We start from the raw sequence: 20,128 nt of genomic DNA, 5'->3' as shown, positions 1-20,128 counted from the left end.
AGGGGTAAGATAGTGGGGGGAGGCTTGTCAGTCTCATCTAGTAAGGAAGAGGACTTCTGGGAGGGTAGTGTTTCTTCCGGTTCCATTGGTTCCTACTCTGAGAGATTACCTATGAACTGAGCCTGAGGGAGTTGGTTGATGCTCCTGATGAGTCCTCTTTAGAAATGTTACCCTATACAAAAGATCATAATAGGAAGTCCCCAGGTTCCAGTAAACCCACTGTGGTGGGGCATAAAGGAAAGGGTCAGGATACCAAGGTTGTCCTTGCCAAGATAGCTGGGCGTGCTTCCTAGTAGCAGCTTCCCCTTCAATGTGAAACTCAAAATAGGGAGGTTGGAAGGTGGATTAACCTTGTACAGACACCTCGAACTCAGATGATGCATAATCCCCTGTATCCATGGGGGGCAAGGGCGCCAGTACCAGTGATCAAGTTGGTACCAGACCCCAGGAACAGACCTGTACTTGCACTAGTATCAAGATTAGAAAGGGCAGTGGGAGAGGCAGTATCAGAAAATGTTAAATCAGTACCAGCTGGAAATATTTCTCAGCACCTTCAAAGCGTCTCTATAGAGACTGTGTTGGTTTCGGAAGGCAGGTCACAGTCGAAGATGTAGCAGAGGGTAAGTAGGCTCTGAGAGGTGAGTTGGAACCAGTGGAGATTATGTCTCAATACCTCTCAACATTAGTGATTTGGGCTTTTCAAGGATTCCCAAGTCATTGTGAGAAAGGAGTCTAGATGGTATGGGGAACTATGCATGGGGCTTCTCTGGTGTCAGAACGCCAGGTGCTAGTGGAGACTGTTCCAAAGTGAGATCAGTGTGCCTTTCTCTTCTGGCTACGGAAGACGATACCAATGAGGATTTCATCGTGGCTCTGGATTTTGGAGACTAAGCCTGGTGCCAGGGTCACTCTAAACAGTTTTTTGGTATGTGACATGGTCTTCTTAGCTGGTACCATGACTGCAGTACCAGAGGGAGTGGGAACCTCAGCTGTACTCGTCCCATATTGGGACAAGCAGTGTCCTGAGATCTAGATCAAGAAGGTGACTTTTCCCTTTTCTTCTCCTGTTCTGGAGAAGGGGTCTTTTCTTTTTGGAGGGTCTGCGAAGCACCACAGAGCCCCCAGAGTCTTTGCTTACCTCTGAAGAGTAAGTGGTCAGTGGATCCGATGTACAGGGGGTGACTAGGAGATGCACACACATACAGTCTCAAGGAGCACTCCATAAGCAGAGTCTGTCCTCCCTCAATGTTTTGTATCTGCTTTTAAATCCTGAACAGATCTTACATTTGGTGGGGATGTGAGTCTCTCCCAGACGGCAGAGGCAGCTTGAATGTTCGTCACTGCATGGAAAAGACCTGTGGCAGATCTGACAGGGTTTGAAGCCCAGGGTCTTGAGCATAACGCACACTCACGGCCATGGATCGAGACCCGAGAAAACACAAAAGCCCCAGTTGATCAAACAAGCGAAAGGGGGAAACCTGTCTCTCCAAAAGCAACAACTGTGCTAAATAACAAGAAAAAACAAAAAACGTGGCTCTTTTACCCTTAAAGTGCGACTCACGGAGCCCCCCAGCCTCCTCCTTTCTCCACCTATTAGACTGGGGGTGGCTGGGGGGCGGGCTGAAGCCCCAAATCCTGGCCCCTTGCAGGTGTGCCCTGGCTCTCGTACTTCTGAAAATGGTTGTATGCAGCTTGGAGGGCCAGTAAGTATGGCCACCTATCACAGCATGAGGGTGCCTCGCCACTGCTGACAAAGATCTCCAATCAAGTGGGCACAGGTGAGCACACATCCTGAAAATGGATCAGTCAGAGGGAAAATGCTCAAAGAAGAATCAGACACATGTGCGACGCAGTAGGGAGCGGGGTGGATTGACCTGGGAATGTCTTTAGTTTTACTAGGACTGTCTGCATGGGGGATGGGAGAGCAGGGGATGACTTTAGGTGAGGGACAGTACCTGAGCCTGTAACCTGAGCCAGGAAGGGGGGTGGGGCAAGTCGACACCTTTGCCTGGGAAACTGGACAAAGGGAGAGGGGGAGAGAAGGAGAGGGAGAGAGCCTGCTGGATGGGTTTTTGGTTTCAGTTTTGGGCTGGCTGGGCAGAGGCAGGGAACCCCAAGTCTGGGGTCTAAGATCCTTGCCCCCCAGAGGGACCTGGCTGAGGGGTCCTGGTTGTACCTACAAGCCCTGCTTGGGACCATGTTCCTGTCGTCTAATAAACCTTCTGTTTTACTGGCTGGCTGAGAGTCATGGTGAATCACAGGAAGTGGGGGGTGCAGGGCCCTGACTCCCCCACACTCCGTGACAACATGTAACTATCAAGTAGCATGTTGTTATGCTGAGCTATTTCTTTTACTCTCTCTTTTTTCTTCTTAAAAAAAATTAAAACACACTAAAATGACTTATATTGCAGCAGGGATGAGTGAATTGTTATATCAAGAAAAGCACCAATATTGTTCCTGTCAAGCTACAATAAAACTTCAGGCAAGAATATTAAATTACACAATGTTGAGGTTGCCACAAATCAGGAAACCTGTTTTTTCTTTTTTGTATCTAACTCACTACGGTGAATAAAGAGACAAGGTGGGTGAGGTAATATCTTTTATTGGACCCAACTTCTGTTGGTGAGAGAGAGAAACTTTCCAGCCATACTCTTCTGGTCAGGGAAAAGGTAATCCCAGGATCACAGTAACATGAAGGTGGAACAGATTGTTTAGCATAAGTAGTTAGCACAAATTGTAAGAGATCATTCAAGGTAGAGTGGCCCATTAACACCTCTGAAGCCACTGCATTCAGTGAATAAAGTCTGTTCTGAAATTAAAATACATCCAAAAACTGCTTAAAATGCTCTATCATGGAAACCCATTGTTCCTAAGTAACAGAATTTGTAATATAACAGCAGATCAGAGCTCAGCTTTTCTGCTGCTTGATGGATCTCAGCCAATAAGTTTGGTTGCTACTTTGCCTTATTCACTTGCCACATGTCAAAGATAGTTCCAGGTCATTAGAGTTAGCTGCTTAGCAATAAATTCCTTTCTGTTATGCTCTAATTATGTTGTGTCATAGGTGGACTTAAAGAACGATTACAAACAAAAATTGATGAGCTTCAATCATTATTGCTGATTATTAAATGAGTGCATCTTTAAACTTAAAATGTTCTAGATAAAGCTTAAAAATGGCAGTTCTATAAATAAAATTAAAGTCAAGGTACAGAGAAAGTTGGATCATTTAGGGGATACAATTATTTATAAACAGAAGTGTAAAAATTCACTCATTAAGGAAACATCCTTTCATAAAATAGATCTTTAGGAATACCATGGCAGTGTTGTTTCCTAAGATTTAATTTGTGTTACCCATCCTAAATCCAATATTTTAGAAGCATGTTCATCAAATTTCAACATTGCTTGAGAGATCAATTACTTCATCATTTGGTATAATAATAAAGTTTCACATGCCATTTCTGGATTCAGAAGATGATGCTTCATTGATCCTGTTTTTATGTTAGGTCATATGAATCAAATACCTTTTTTTCAAATCTGTAATTGTATTTATCAAATACTAACAGAAACAGAAAGTAAGACAAATGCTATTTAGGGTAAAGATGCCAATGTTAAACTTACCACAACATCTGACCTCATCTTTCCAAAAGTCTTGATTAAATGAGCATAATGATAGTCTTCCATTTGCCTTAAAATGGCTGTCATGCTTGCAACGAAGTTCCCCTATTTAAAATAATAATGATAATAATGGTTTAACTGATGGAGCTAAACAGTACCCACTATCAAAACGTTGTGTCACTAGGCTCCAACAATTTCTTTTGGTATGTCAATAAAATGGACTAGTCAAAGAAAAACTTTATCATTAACATGTCATGAATGGAAAGAAATCCAAGGGTCCATGCACAGTCTGCTGCTAGTGAATTGGCACTCAAACATACCTAATATAGAAGTGCATGAAAATGTAAAATTTAAATGTATTTGTTTCATACTTGATCAGGCATTTCAGGCCTGATTTTGGACTATATTTTGATACAAAAACTATTTGGAGATATAAACCTTGTCTGCATTACAGACTTTAAAATCTAACAAACACATTACCAATTCTAGTATCCACATTTGGGCAAGTCAGTATAGTATGCAATGAAGACATCACTTTAAAAATCATTACAATGGATATTGCAAGAATGACCAGATTTATGAAAAAACACTATACTAACACCAAAAATATTGTCTGACACACCATGAAAAAGGTTTTGCAAGTGTTATTTTTTTAAAATCCCAATATTTAGATTTTCATGCACTGAAAATTCATAACCCCAAACTACATTCTGCTAAGAAAAAGCCTGACTAGTACTAGCATATATAGGGTATCATCAGTGACAGTTCTACTTGTTTAGTAAACTTATTCTAATATCCCCTGTTATGAATATGTTAAGCGGACTGCTCATGATCACATAGAACACAAACCTTTGGAATTATTCTTAATAAATCAACAAATAAGTCTGATTTTTAGGAAATTCTCAAAATTCAAAGGAAAGAGAATAAATAGGCAATGCTCTTGGATTTGTATACTCCCTTACACAACATTTCAAACTAATTTTTTTTTCTACTTCATGCATAGTGTGATATAAATTCAATTGGAGTGGTAACAGAACACATGAGAAAGTAGTTTTTGATCAAACACTTTCTTTCTAAGCAGGATGTTGATAAATTCTTGCCATTTAAGGCCTTCAGTACTTAGCACTTCAATCTCTTTGCTACATAAATCTCAAGTAACTGAGGTCAAATATCAGGCCATGAAAGAGGTTTGATTTGTGCATCTGTGTAATAATCTGTGTTAATCCTTCACACACTCACCCTGTCCCCAAACTTCCTAACATATGCAACTGACAGATTCCTTGCATTGGGTTTCTGCATATCCTTTCTCCAGGGCAGCAGACCTGGTACTTGTTCTTCTGTTTAGCTGGCTTTGTTTGTGTTGGAAGGCATGCCTTTTCCCTTACTAGTTTTTCTATACTACACAAATATAGATTAGAAATATTAAGAGGTGCAAAAGGTGTAAATAAGAAAAGGGAGTGGCCAGCTGACTGGGTGTTTTGCTATGTCAAAGACCTTTATGGTTACTCTCTCTTATCCATAGCAAGAGATGGGGATATAAAGTTATGCTAATAGGAAATTTACATAATAGGGGACCTTATTAATGGAAACAGGAAAGGAAATTGTTAATTGTCAAAAAAGACTATAGAATTTGTACATAAAGACACAGAAAAAGGGTTTGCTACTTAGAAGCCAAATCCAAATAATATTCAGTCCATCTCCCCTTAAGGGTCCGATATAATAATCAATGTGGTGGTTCTGAGCCACAAAGGCCATAGTTGGGAGTGGGGGAGAAGAGGGGAGAGTGTTTTGTTTTCTTAAACTGCCCAGTTAGGGCTAGATTCAAGATAACAGTAGATCTTACCTCCCCCACAAATTCCTGGTTCATATAAATTCAGGAAAGGTGAAGAAGAGAAAGGAGATTAGATAGAAAATCTCCTGTGTTTGACCATTTAAATATCTAATCTTTTAAAACTCCACTCTTTTGACCTTAGTCCTTCAAACACTTATGTACATGATTAATTTTACTCATGTAATTAAAGTTAAACATGTATATTATTTCTCTACTGAATCAGGACCTTAATGGTTAATTCATCAGTACACAGATGACTTTTTTTTTTTTTTTAAACATAGCATATTTTCTGTACCTGGTTAATAGCTTTGTTCACATAGTTATGCTAATCTCATTCTGTTTGTTTAGCAATTTAAATTATTATGAACAATGGCAACAACTGAGAGATGAATTTTGTACCAAGGGAACAGATAATGCTAACTTTGTATTTGAATGGAAGACTAACTTGGGAAAACAGTCAAACCTTATGGATTTAAACATGCACTTTTCAGATGCATAAGCATTTAGAAATGAAGTTCAGCTTATATTAATTTATCTTTTATATATATTTGTAGCCCCTTCCTCATTAAATGGCTAATTATTGAAGATTAATGTTTGTAAACATGAGCCCTCTCCTTCATATTCCAATACCTCTAGCTTTTGCCAAGAGATCATAATCCTCTCTTTGTAACAGCACAGTGTTTGTCTGTGGGAATTACTACGATCATGCTGATAAGCAAGAAAAGAAGATGAGTCATTGGAGAGAAAGATCATTACATAAAAATATCTTATTAATTAGCATGGTAAGAGTTAGACAAAATATATGGGAGGTTAATACTTTATACTTAAATGTTGTGTTTCCATATGAACCATAAACTTTTTCCTTTTTTTAAACTAATGTTTATTAGAGAAAGAAAAACACAGGAACAAACACACTGCATATGAACTCAGCATAACGCAAAGTAAAGAATGAAATATATCAAAGTGTTCACCCACGTCAGCAATGATCCATACGACTAGGGTATAGGCCTTTATCCAGCTAAGCACAATTTAAATAGCAATACAGATAAATCCATGGAAATCCGGAAATGTCTCCTTAAGGAATTAAAGTAACTCATCCATAGTATACACAAACAACACACAAATAAACAATATACCCAAAATGAAAAAAGCAAAAGTCCCACAAAATATTTTTAACACACAAAACCTCAAAGTCAAAAAGAGGAAATGGGATGCCTGATAACAGCTGACAATGTTAGATGGGACTACATTTCCACTAGGAAGGAACTAGGGTTCCCAACCCTCGAGGATTGTTATGGAGTCACCAGGAATGAAAGATTAATCTTTAATCAAAGATTATGTCATGTGATGAAACCTTCAGGATTATATCCAACCAAAATTGGCAACCCTAAGAGGAACACAGAGTCCCTTAGCCATCTAAAAATCCTTTCATCCATAAAGAACTTGTGTAGGGCAAAAACTAGATGCTCATAAAATGAATACAAGTGACAGTAATCGAATCATCTGAATGACACTCATTGTGTCAGACCATCTGACCAGTGTGTGTTTCCATTAGACCACTTTCTCCTGAATGCAGGGTCAAAGAGAGACAGAGGAGTTCATCTTTATCCTAATTCTGAGGGAGTGGGAGTTTTGGGGGGAGGGCTGGAGGAGGAAAGGGGCCTTTGCACTATTTCATCTTAAGTCTATTAACGCCATCTTAAAATATATATAAAGAAAACCATACAAGTTAAAAATACACTATAAAGTTTCATCCATTTCTATTTATTTTAAAACCCAAGGAGCATGTGTGTTCCAACTATATTTGACTATGCTGTTTGACCATCCCTATAAAATGCTTCAAATTGAAAAAAACTCATTAAACTTAGTTTCTCTTTTCATGTGTCTTCAGATTTAGTAATTTTAAGATTTTCTTTCATTTCCAGCCAGCACAATATGCTCTTAATTACAAAGCTGTCTAAAACTGTAAGTTTATAACAGACATAAGGTAGGTGAGGTAATATCTTTTATTGGTCCAAATTGTCCCTCTAATATCCTGGGACCAACATGGCTACAATACTACAAACATAATTTTCTAATAGTTAAGCTTCTTTCATATGGCCTATTAGCTATTTAGCAATAACTAGTAATATTAAATACTTGTCTTAAGTTGATTTCTTTAATGTTTAGTTGTATTCAGAAAATACTATAATCTCATATAGCAGATCACTCCAGGCAATACAAAGCAAAAAATCTAATTTTCTAAAAAATCAATTTCAATTTTACTGTAGGAGTAATTGCAAACCTATATTTATGTAACAAGTACAGCAAAGGGCGATATATGGGACTTACTGTTGCCCTTTGCAATTATTAGCTATTCATTCAGTGCCAAGGTTTTCACTGCAAGCCCTTCACACACCTTCATATTTACAAAGCAGGAAAACAAACATTATAAATGAATACTCACAAATGACTAATGTAATCACACCATACAATATAAGAAAAGTGTACTTCATGTATTTTTGTATGTTTCTTAATATAACTAATTTCTTTCTAGCACAAAATCGCTAGCCAGCAGAGCTGCTAACTTAATCCTTTTTTTCTTATCAATAAACCAGGTACACTGAGGCAAGAGAGAGTTTATGATTCCCAAAACAGTATTTTGTGATGTGCTATGTCTGCAACCACATCCTAATATAAGCAAGAGTAATTCACTCTTAATAAGCCCTCAGTGGCAAAGGATCAATAACTCAGCCCATTTAAAAAAAAATACTGTTGACTTCTTTTGATAAAGGATTCTGTTATTACTTGGATTACGTATTTTATTTGAAAGTGATTGTTGTCTTCTTTTTTTAGAATGCAATTCCAGTACCTAATTCATAACTTGTTAAAATTTCTATTTTTTTAAAATGAGAAAAAAAAAGGTGGATATTGCATATGGACTTAATGAATCAACAGAATGAAGCAAATATTACATTTTCTTTAAGAACTCGATATTCAAACTATTGTTAAAAGTGGAAATTCCATTTTAATTTAAAAACCTCTTCCCTTCACCAATGTCACTAGAAGATTGCAAAATGAAAGTCAATTTCCCAAGGGACACCAAGAGTTTTCTTTGCCTAAAGTACCAGGAGAAACATATGAAGTGGGAAACAAATAGGCCATTATGTGTATTGCATCTGTAAACTGGTGTCTCACATGAAGTTTATCCATCAACCTGGAACAGCTACCAAATCAGCTACTAAACTGGGTCCCACCCAAAGAGAGAGAAGCAGGATATTCTTTTAATTTTTTTCTTGTGCCAAGATACTCTGCTTTAAATAGCCTCTAGCCGTTCCCAGGAAAAACTCAAGCTGGAATCATTAAACTATTTATCTACAATGAGAAAACCTATTTGAAAGAAATGGAACAGAATGAAGGGATGCTCCATTATTATTACTACTTGTATTACAGTAGCTACCAAAGGCCCTGATTAGGTTTTAAAAATACATCTTATTTTCCTCAGACTCTCCCAAACATTTACCACTTGACTCAAACCACTATGATAAGTTTCTCTGTAAGTTATCATTTGGGCAGAAATCTATAAACAAATTAAAACATGAAACTAGAATTAAAGGGCCATATGAGTTTTAATTAAGGTGTTGTTACTATGATACTATTTTCTAATTGATGCTTTTATTTACATCTGTGCAAAATGAGTGAAAAGTCTCAATTTTTGGCATCCAAGTTGAGATACCTGGAAGGGGATTGATTTGAAGGCACTGCAAATCCCCTTTAAAGTTCAGTGTTCAAGTATCACATTTAACACCCAACAATCACTAGCCACTTTTGAAAACCTGGCCAGTATGTAAACCTGAATTAAAAGACAATTTGTCTATTCAATATAATGCTGATAAATAAGTTTACACATCATTTTACTTAAGCAAATAAAGTGGCAATCTAATATGGTATAAAGCAGAGGATCTCCAGCATTTTGCATTCTGTGGACTACTTTTTAAGAGAAACAATCTTTCATCTTCCTGCCTGCAACCCTTCTCCTGCTTGGCCTCAAAGTGCTTCATTTTGCATATTCCCAGGAAGGGGTCCAGTAACCGCTGTTTGAGAACCACTGGTGCAAAGTATGTGCTAAAACACATACAAAGAAATAGCAAGCTGTTTTTTGCAAGACAAATAATGCCATTTTTTGGTTAGCATGCACTATTCTGATTAATTTAATAAATGCATATATGGTATATATCACTAACTCATGATAAAAATACATTAGCGTGGATTTCAAGTAATAACAGATTCCTGTAATCATCCATCAAAATATGTTGCAACGGTTAAGCCAAAACTGCAAAATATGCCAGAAAGCAGGCACTGAAATCAATCTGCATGCACGTAATTCAGGTCCCTAGAAGCATAAAAACTCATTTCTGCTAACAGGCTTTTCATAGCATTTGAGAGACCATTATGCTCAAGTACTCTCCACTGGTCAGTGCGCAGTAGATTAGAATCAATGCTATTATTTTGTCATATCAGTGTCTGTGCAGCATTTAAAATGTTTTTGACAGAACTTCCCTCAGCTTCTAGTAGCAAGACATCAATCTATATTACAATATAATGGGGGATTGAGGTAAAAATACATATATGCTCTCATTATTAAAACATAGCTAGCTATCCCCAAAATATGAAATCTGAGAGTAAATTCAATAGCATCTTCAAAAGAAAAAGTATTTTAGGGAAACAGCAGCAGAATTTAAACAAGAACAAAATGTTAATATTTGTCATCTTTTTACTTGTTATATGCTGCTCTCCTATTCTTAGTGCCCAATCCTGCCATCCTTAATAAAAACAAATAGAATCAACACAACATTTGAGTTTCTCTCTATGAAATAAAGGTAGCAGCATTTACAAGAATTTAAATGACAACTGTGGTTTTTCTGTGGCTGCAGACATAATTATGAGAACACTTCTTCTCCTCACGTGATTGCCCATCCAGATCCAATAATGCTAAGTGTTCCAAAATTGTTTGAATTTACGTATCATTCTCCTTTACAATTTCCCTGGACAATATATGCTTTCTTTCTTTTGTATATTAACCTGAAACAGATGTCTCACCATTGGTTCTAAGGTAACAACCCTATCTGCCTCAATTAGAAAAAGCATATGAAGCAGTCAGGTTTCTGAAGACTGGTGGGGAAGGGGTTTATAGAGGAGTAATTCATTGATTCAGTGATGTATACACTCCATTTTGCAAAGACGACTCACAAATCCACATTTGGTCTGTGAGTGCTGGATCTCTGAGCTAGTTGAAATATGTTTAGAAAGAAAGCTCCTTATGTATCCTGGACTTCACACATCTAGCCTTATCCTCTGACCAGTAGACAATATTGCAGTATTTTACGTTTTGTGAAACAAAGTCAGCTGATTTTGTAAAAAGACAAATATATCATCTAACAAATGTATCATCTGATATACAACAAATATATAATCTGATATAACAATAAATTAAATATATTTTCATTTCCATATGTTGTGCTGTAGAAGATCGAGACTATATTTTTGGTGTTGGTGTCTGTCTATGTAGACTATAGTGACATTTATATCCTAGAAGCACATTTAAACAAATGTTAAATTAAGTGTTTTGTTCAAAGTTAAAATGGAAGGACCTTTGTGGGAACTATTCACTGTGGCTCTTAAATCAGGCAGACCAGCAGTGCCACTCTGGGAAGATTTTCCTAACTGAATAAAATAATAAAAAAGGATCATAAGAAGCAGCATTTATGGTAAATTGAAGCATCACTAGTAACAAGAGAACGTACATGGATCCAAACCAAAGAAAATGGTTGCAAAGACATATCACATATATGTTTCTCTGTTTCCTCATCTGTATTGTATGTATAGTGATACTTACCCTCTTTTGTAGAATGTGTTGAGATCCACAAATAAAAAGTGCTGTACAGGAGTTAAGTACTATTATGAGGAAAAAAATAGAATCCATAATTGGGAAAGATTTTAATTATCCATGTGTGTTCTTTTTTAAGGAGTGTCTAGGCCAACACGTTTTCAAACTAGTTTGCATGAAAACATGGCATTGTTATGAACTATTTATTAGAACTACTATAATTATGTTCTGTCTTAATGTTATTCACAGAGTCATAGTTTATAAGGCCAGAAGACATCACTGTGGTCATCTAGTCTGACCTTCCATATAGCACAGATCATTGGACTTCCCTTAATTCCTGTTTGAACTACAGCATATCTTTAAAAAAATAAATTACATCCCTGATTTAAAAATGGCCAGTGACAGAGAGTCCACCACAAACCTTAGTAAGTTGTTCCAATGGTTAATTACTGTCACTGTTAAAAATGTGCCCCCTTATTTCCAGCCGGAATGGGTATGCCTACGCGGCAGCTGAGAATGCGCCTCCCAGCTTGTTGGTTCAAGCTAGCGTGCAAAACTAGTTTGGACACAGACATAGGCAGTGGCTTGGGCTAGCCACCCGACCCCGAGTCCGTACTCTGACGGCTAGCCGGAGCCACTGCTCGTGCCACATCGTTCACACTGTTATTTATAGCACAAATCTGTCTACTCAAGCTGGGAGACACTCTCCCAGCTGCAGTGTGGCCATACCCAATTTGTCCAGCTTCAGCTTCTAGCTATTAGATCTCGATATACCTTTGTCTGCAAGATTGAAGAGCTCATAGTTAAAGTTTTGTTCCCCATATGTGTTCTTATAGACTGATCTAGTCAACCCTTACTCTACTCTTGGTTAAACTAAACAGACTGAGCTTCGGGAGACTATCACTATAAAGCATGTTTTCCAACCCTTTAAATCACTCTCAAAGCTCTTCTCTGAACCTCTCCAATTTATCAACATCCTTCTTGAATTGTGGACTCCAGAATGGGAACACAGTATTTCTATATTGGTCACACCACTGCCAAATACAGAGGGAGTATAACCTTCTTACTACTACTAAAATTTCCCCTATTTATACATTCAATGGTTGCATTAGTCCTTTTGGCCAAAGCTTCACACTGGAAGCTCTCAAGTTCAGCTGATTATCTACCACAACCCCTCAAGTTGTTTGCATTGCTTCCAAAGATAGAGTTTCCCCCATCCTGTAAATATAGTCTACCTTCTTTGTTCCTAAATGTATGTCTTTACATTTGGCCTTAGTAAAATGCTTGCCGTTTGCCAAAGCCCAGTTTGCCAAGTAATCCAGATCGCTTTGTACCTGTATCACCGATCTGTCCTATTTATTGTTTACCAGTGTCCCAATTTTTATATCATCTGCAAGCTTAATCAATAATAACGTTATATATTCATTGATGAAAATGTGAAATAGCACAGGACCAAGAACCAATCCTTCTGAGACTTCACTAGAAATCAAGTGGCTCTCTCTAGGATTCCCATTTACAGTTACATTTTTAGAACAATTAGTTAGGCAGCTTTTAACCCTCTCTCTCTCTGTGTAAAATATTAATTTTGTATTGTTCTAGTTTCTTAATCAAAATGTCATGTGGTACCCAGCCAAATGCCTTAAAGAAGTCTATTACATCAACACTATTACATTTATCCACCAAACTTGTAATCATCAAAAAACATGCAAGTTAGTTTGACAGGATCTATTTTTCATAAATGTATGTCGATGGGTTTTACCCTCCTTTAATTTTTTTATTAATCAAGGACTGTAACAACTGTTGTACTATTTTGCCAGAGATCAACATCAAAGGTGTTTAATGTAATTCTTGTTAAAATATGTTCCTAACCAACTTTATTTCTAGCACACCCAGAGTAAAGCTTCATTAATTTGTTATGACCTCACAGGTGTTCTGTTCATGGATGAACCATTTGAGTGTTAGCTGCCCATACAGCTTGAGCAATTACAACACCTACATTGCTTGATTCCACGGTTTGTGATGCAGCTGTCACAATTACCAACTATACCAAGTTTACGTGCATGAGATTAGGCATATCCAAGACATGAAAGAGGGCTGCTTATAGTATTTTAAGATCATGATGTCAGAATAGTGTTCAATTTCTGTATATTGTTATTAGTTGAAAGAACTGTTGTACAAAAGAAATTTACAATGGTAAAAAAAATACTCAGGTGTTTTAATTGCTAATGTACTGATAATCTGAATAAAGGCACGTAGCCTACGAAAAGAAACTGCAGCTTCTACTGCATTTCACAGCAGAAGACTTATCATTCAGAGGTCATTTCTGCTGGCAAGGACCAAAATCTATGACCACTTTCCACCTCATTTCCCTGACAGTCTGCTCCCATTTAGTCTGTCTGGGGAAAGAAAAACTGAGATTCCAATCCCTCCCCAACAAGTCAGATAAAGGTAAGGATACTCAACCAGCTCCACTCTCATCTGCCTACTGCTGTACAAGATCTGTGACTGGCTCTGATGCCTCCCCTTTGCCCACTGAGATCACGTTTCCAGTACAAGCTTCAGGCACACTTCTGCCTTGAACTGCAAGCAACAAACTTTATTTTCCCTTCTAAGAGACTGAGAATTATTTTGAACTGACATATGTCTCTGATTTGAGCATAACATGAATATTTTTCTATCTTGCTTCAACAGTTTACTGTCTATTAACCCTGCATCTTGATGTAAGTATATTTAGTGAACATTCTACTACTTGAAGAAACTAAAGAATACACATTTACTGCTTTAACCCTGTTGAAGTAATGCTGACCATAAAGCACGGAATTTCTAGGGTCAGACAGATGCCAAAACTTTGAAGTGTCACATTAGGAAAATAAGCAGTGAGTGCTAGGGAAGTGCACTGGTAGTCATGCGAAAGACAACATCTTTTTTTAAAATCTATCATCATAGATATGATACCTGACAATATTTGAGAGAAAAAGCAGTTTATGATTCTTACATAAACTGATAAATTATTCTCATTTTAACGACCTCGCTGATTATTTATTTATAAGTGTGTTGAGAAATGAATAGGTGCATGATGTAAATAGAAAGAATAAAATTACAAAGCATGTGTCTTCAGAACCACTCTACATAGACAAGAGGAGTGTGCACTATACAAAGCATGTGAGAAACAAATACAATGAGTCAGACCTTCTATTGCTGCAAATCAGCATAGCTCTACTGAAGCACATTTACACCACTGAGATTCAGGCCCATTATATCTAATTTACAGATTGAATCAATATTTATTTTTAAACAGATATAACACATTCAAGTTAAAAGCTGATTAGTATTTATACTGGTATGAATGCATTATAAAGGAGGAGTAAACAATACAACTGGTCCATTTACTGATTATTTTAGAGAGACATCCCACTTTGCCCAGGTGGACACAGAAAATCCCTAAATGCAGAGGAACCTCTGGTTCTGTACTGGGAGAGGACAGCAGTCCACAGAAAGCCATCCCCATAGTGCTGTGAGGGCAGGTTTTTAGAGGCCAGGCGATCAGCCATTATACAGATCCAGAAGCCTGAAACACCTGCCTTGGAAAGTCAACGTACAGCGGCTCCAGCTGCTGCTGCTGCAGCTGCAGCCTCATTGGTTATAGTACTGAGAGCACAATAATTTCACTTCTGCTCCATGCCCAACTGCTGAAACAGAAGAAAGAATTTCTTTCCCCAACCCCTTTTTATAAATCCATTAACCTGCTTTTTGTTTATGAGATGAATAAGAGCTGGGTTACACCATTTGACCCTTATGAATTGCACAATACAGCACCCATCTTAAATTATGTTACAAAACCGAGTCCCAGTAGTGACTTGAGCCATATTAAACAGCAGGCTCCATAGTTACATAGCTACATAGGCCAATTTTTTTTTAAATGAACGAGTGTATAAATTTAGGGTCCTAAATGTACATTTATGCACCTAAATACATGCCCTAATTTTTGTATCTACAGTAGAGTGGTGGAAAATGGAAAAACAATGTTGGGGGGGGGGAATTAAATTTCAAAGTTGTTTCCTTTTCCCAGGGATCAAAATGGAATAATTTTACATTTGGGGGGCTATTTTAATTGAACTTTTTTATGAAATCACTACTTGTATTTTTTCATTTCCCAAAAACCACTGCTCTCAATGAAATCCAGGTTTTTTGAAGAATAAAAGTTTCAAAAATGATTTTGCTGAAAATGTCCATGAAGTTTAAACAACAAATGTTGAGGAAATTTTTGATGTCAACATTTTTTCATGAACAGTTTCATTGTTGAAAAAAGCCTATTACAACAAAAACACTTTTCATATGAAAAATTCCAACCAGTGCTGAGAAGCTTGCTGTTCCTATTGAAATTACAGTCCTCAGCACCTTTGACAATCAGGCCATTTATTTAGGTAAGTAAATATGGACCATAGGGCCTAACTTGAGGTACTCATTTTAAAAAAATCTTGGAGGAAGTATTTGCTACTTAATGGGCAACCCAGAGAACAGCCCTGACAAAGCCTACTGTTGGAACTTGAGGGTTTGTTGTTGTTGTTTTTAACAGTCTAATTAATTATCTAATCACACTAATATCACATACATATTGATGAATAAGGCGGTAACAAACATACGAAAACTTTTCAAATTGTTGTTAAAGGAAAAAAATAGAAAACCTGATTACTGCCATGAAATTTTTCATGCATGTAAACCTTGATGTGAACTATGAGCTCCATCAAACTGGGATGAACTCCAGCATCCTTTTATTCAGTATTTAGGATTATTATAAAATGGTTGAAATACAAGGCCTTCACACCACTCAAGTCTCACATCAGGACATGCAGTGAGATATGGTCAGAGTGGCAGAACAGCAGGTACCATTTGCTTCCAACAGGAAAACAGAGGTATCTAAAACAACTACTACCTACTGTTTATGCTTTCACTCAGAAAGAGAAAAAATTCTTTGAGATCTTCATAAAATTGTATTGCTTACACATCCATTAAAAATACTGTATATTGTAGTCTCTTAAAGTTCAACTAGAATCCAATCCCGTGCTTGATCCAAAGCCCACTGATGTCAATGAGTGTCTTTTGACTGATTTTAATGACTGTGATTCAAACCCTGAGACCAGCAGTGAAATCTGAAATGTATTATGAAAAGAAAACCTACTGTATGTAAGCGACTTGTTAAAATTCTGACCACATTGCCTTTACACCTCTACCTCGATATAACGCGACCTGATATAACACGAACTCGAATATAATGTGGTAAAGCAGTGCTCCGGGGCGGCGGGGCTGTGCACTCCGGTGTATCAAAGCAAGTTCAATATAACGTGATTTCACCTATGACGTGGTGAGATTTTTTGGCTCCCAAGGACAGCGTTATATCAAGGTAGAGGTATATTTCTACCATTATATTCAGATCAAAGAGCAGCTACTTCAACCTGCCACAAATTGCATTTAACAATTTTACTTTGTTATTTGGAAAATGAGAGTAAATATACATTAGAAACTGCTAATAAGAAGATTGCAAATAATTAAAATCAAACCCATTAAAGTGAGTTTCAAACTTTTTAACCGAAATTCACATAAATCCTTGAAAATAGAGGGCAGGCAAACAAAGCTGCCACTAATTTTATTACAGGATTGAAAACAAGGAACTATAAAAAAAGATTTTCACAGACTACAAAACATACATATAAAAATGAATGAGTTATACATAAAAATATAGTGTTAGGTATAGCAGCCAGATGCAGGCCACCCCCAATTTGCTCTTTCAAGTGCAGTCTGCACAGTTTCCTGTTATGCTGTTATAAAGCTACAAGCAGCGGAAGCTCCCCAATGATGTTAGATACTTGCTTAAAGCTGCATTTCTCTATATTACCAATTGTATTCATGCTTATGAATACGTAATCAATGAATGTAAGGAATAAGTGAGAGAGTGTGAGTGACATCCAATGGCAATATAAAGACGCAAATATCGCCTTTTATGGAACCATGGTATTATCTTGGTGAAGGTATAAATCTCGAGACTAGTGGCCAGGTGGGTTACCAACAAGGAAATGTAACAACACACTAAACTCGGGACAGGACCAGAAGCAGTAGAGCCCTCCTGCGGATCCAAAGGGACTTCAGGGACTCTCGTCGCCTTGCGGCCAATCTCTGGACACCTGTCGGCTGGCCAGCCTCAGCCACCTGCAAAATCGAAACCAACATCTTCGCCTGCAGCCTGCCAGCATGAATTTGTTGTGTGTGTGAGTATAATTGCACAAATAAAGGATGCCAATAAATCAATCCTCAGTACTGCTCTAGTTCAACTTTCGTTTGTGGTTATTTCTTGGCTGGTTCCAAGAATGGGTAACAGGTACTTTGCAAAAGACAGAGCATTTTTACAAGCAATGTCCTCTGGGGATGCTAGTGCTTTCCTTATGTTTTTTTTGTTTTTTTTTGTTTGTTTTTTTTTGCTTTAAATACAGATTTAAAATAGTAATGACACAGTTATGTTTCTGGCAGTGAAAAATGTTTTCAAAGTTTGGGTGCATAAAAGATATTGACTACAGTAAAAGTGATAGCATATTCACAATTCTTGTCATTTCATTAGTAAGTCCTAGTCCTCTAAAATATAAAAGATGATTACTAATATTGGTTGGCACATTCCACTCTTGTAAAACTTACGATATGTAACGCTACAGAACTGCACCAGGTAGTTTAAGAGCATGGACTTTTGTGGTACAAATTACAAATTACACCAAAAAAAGTAATGAATGTTGATATGAAAACTGTTTTCCTGATGGCACATCCATTAAACTAAAGTGGCCCGTTTGCAAAATATAATAGTTATAATAGTGCTTTCTCATAAAACAACAGCATCTGTATAATGTTTAAAATAATTTTGTTTGTATCTTATAAAATATAGAATAGTTCCATTATAGTAATTTTCCTCACAGAAAGCTGAACGATCCTATTTGAAGATGACAATATATCTTTTTCCAAATAGCTACAGTTCATCATTTTGGACCTAATTCTGCAAGGCTCTGAGTGCTCCCAGAGCGGTGTTTAGTGCTCCCAGCTTAGAGTGGAAGACCCTCAGCAAGTGTTCAGCAGCTTGCAGACTCTGAACTTTTCAAAGTAATGAAAAACAGTAACCAATAATTTTTTTAAAATTGCTAAAAAATCCACAGATTAAATTTAATTCCAAACCATTTCACTTTTTGCTATCATTTACAAGAAATGGATGGCTTTGCTTTCTAATATGTACAAATGAAAATGTTCTGCATATTGTCAAGTTAAAACTAATCAACTGCTCAAAAATTTCAGATTGAGAAATGTTTGTGGTTTTACTCCAAGGCAGGATCAAAAAGGTCTCTGCCAAAAGCTGGGAATGGGAGACAGGGGATGGATCACTTGATCTGTTCATTCCCTCTGGGGGCACTTGGCATTGGTCACTATACAGAAGATAGGATACTGGGCTGGATGGACCTTTGGTCTGAGCCAGTATGGCTGTTCTTATGTTATGTTCTTATGAGAAGAGACCTGTTTTCAGTCAGAAATTATCTTAACTTTTGATTGAAAACAGAAAAAAGGCCAAACAGAAGAAAGGGGAGGTTGATAATGAAGAATAAAATCAGAAGCTCAGAATTACGGAAAATTGATATGGGAAGCAAAAGTACACAAGGAGAAATCCTATTATCCCTGACTCTGGTGGCTATAAGAATTTAAGTATATGAGGAACAAAAAGAATCCTGACAATATTATGCGTTCATTACCAGATAGAAACGGTAGAATTGTCAATAACAATGCAGAAAAGACAGAAATGTCAAATAAATATTTCTGTTCCATATTTGGGAAAAACCAGATGATGTCATCTCATATGATAATGCAGAGGTCGGGAACCTTTCAGAGTGGTGTGCCAAGTCTTCATTTATTCACTCTAATTTAAGGTTTCGGGTCCCAGTAATACATTTTAACGTTTTTAGAAGGTCTCTTTCTATAAGTCTATAATATATAACCAAACTATTATTGTATGTAAAGTAAATAAGGTTTTTTAAATGTTTAAGAAGCTTCATTTAAAATTAAATTAAAATGCAGAGTCCCCCGGCCTGGTGGCCAGGACCCTGGCAGTGTGAGTGCCACTGAAAATCAGCTCGTGTGCTGCCTTCGGCACGCATGCCATAGGTTGCCTATCCCTGTGATAATGAAACAACAGTAACTCAAAAGGATGTTAAACAGCAGCTTGTAAAGCTTGACACTTTTAAATCAGCAGGTCCACATCATTTGCACCCAAGAATTTTAAAAGAGCTGGCCACATAGCTCTCTAGACCATTATTGTTGATTTTCAGTAACTCTTGGAACACCACGGAGGTTCTAGAAAACTGGAAGAAAGCTACTGTTGTTCCAATATTTAAAAGGAGTTAACAGGATGACCTGGGTAATTATAGGTCTAGCAGCCTAATGTCAGTTCTGAGCAAAATAATGGAATAGCTAATATGGAACTCAAATATAGAATTAAAGGTGGGTAATACAATTAGTGACAAACAGTATGGGTTTACGGAAAATAAATACTATCAAACTAAATTATTCCATTCAATCCAGTATGGAACAAAAACAATTTTAAAACCTCAAAATGGAATTGTCATTCCCTGGACAGCTCTAATACTGACTTAGGCCCCGGTTCAACAAAGTACTGAGGCATATGCTCAAGTTCCATTGATTACAACAGGATTTAAGCATGGGTTTAGGCACTTTGCTGAATCAGGGCTCTAACCCTGAGACTAGCCCAGATCAGAGCCATTACATACTGGCAGTGT

The 20,128-nt window shown here is 37.2% G+C and overlaps 1 protein-coding gene across 4 annotated transcripts in view; it reads right to left on the bottom strand.

Annotated features, from left to right (window-relative positions):
• DOCK1 (dedicator of cytokinesis 1) overlaps positions 1-20,128 on the bottom strand; it is a 521,945-nt gene that overhangs the window by 221,290 nt on the left and 280,527 nt on the right. For all 4 annotated transcript variants that reach the window (XM_039480741.1, XM_039480742.1, XM_039480743.1 and 1 more), the window contains exon 28: positions 3,619-3,720. In XM_039480741.1, the coding sequence (XP_039336675.1) occupies positions 3,619-3,720 (102 nt within the window). The remainder of the gene's footprint in view (positions 1-3,618; positions 3,721-20,128) is intronic.

This window comes from Mauremys reevesii, linkage group 7 (genome assembly GCF_016161935.1).
Source record: "Mauremys reevesii isolate NIE-2019 linkage group 7, ASM1616193v1, whole genome shotgun sequence".
In the NCBI taxonomy this organism is placed as follows: Eukaryota; Metazoa; Chordata; order Testudines; family Geoemydidae; genus Mauremys; species Mauremys reevesii.
The sequence above is the reverse complement of the archived record's forward strand: the minus strand, read 5'-3'. Positions and strand labels throughout refer to the sequence as shown.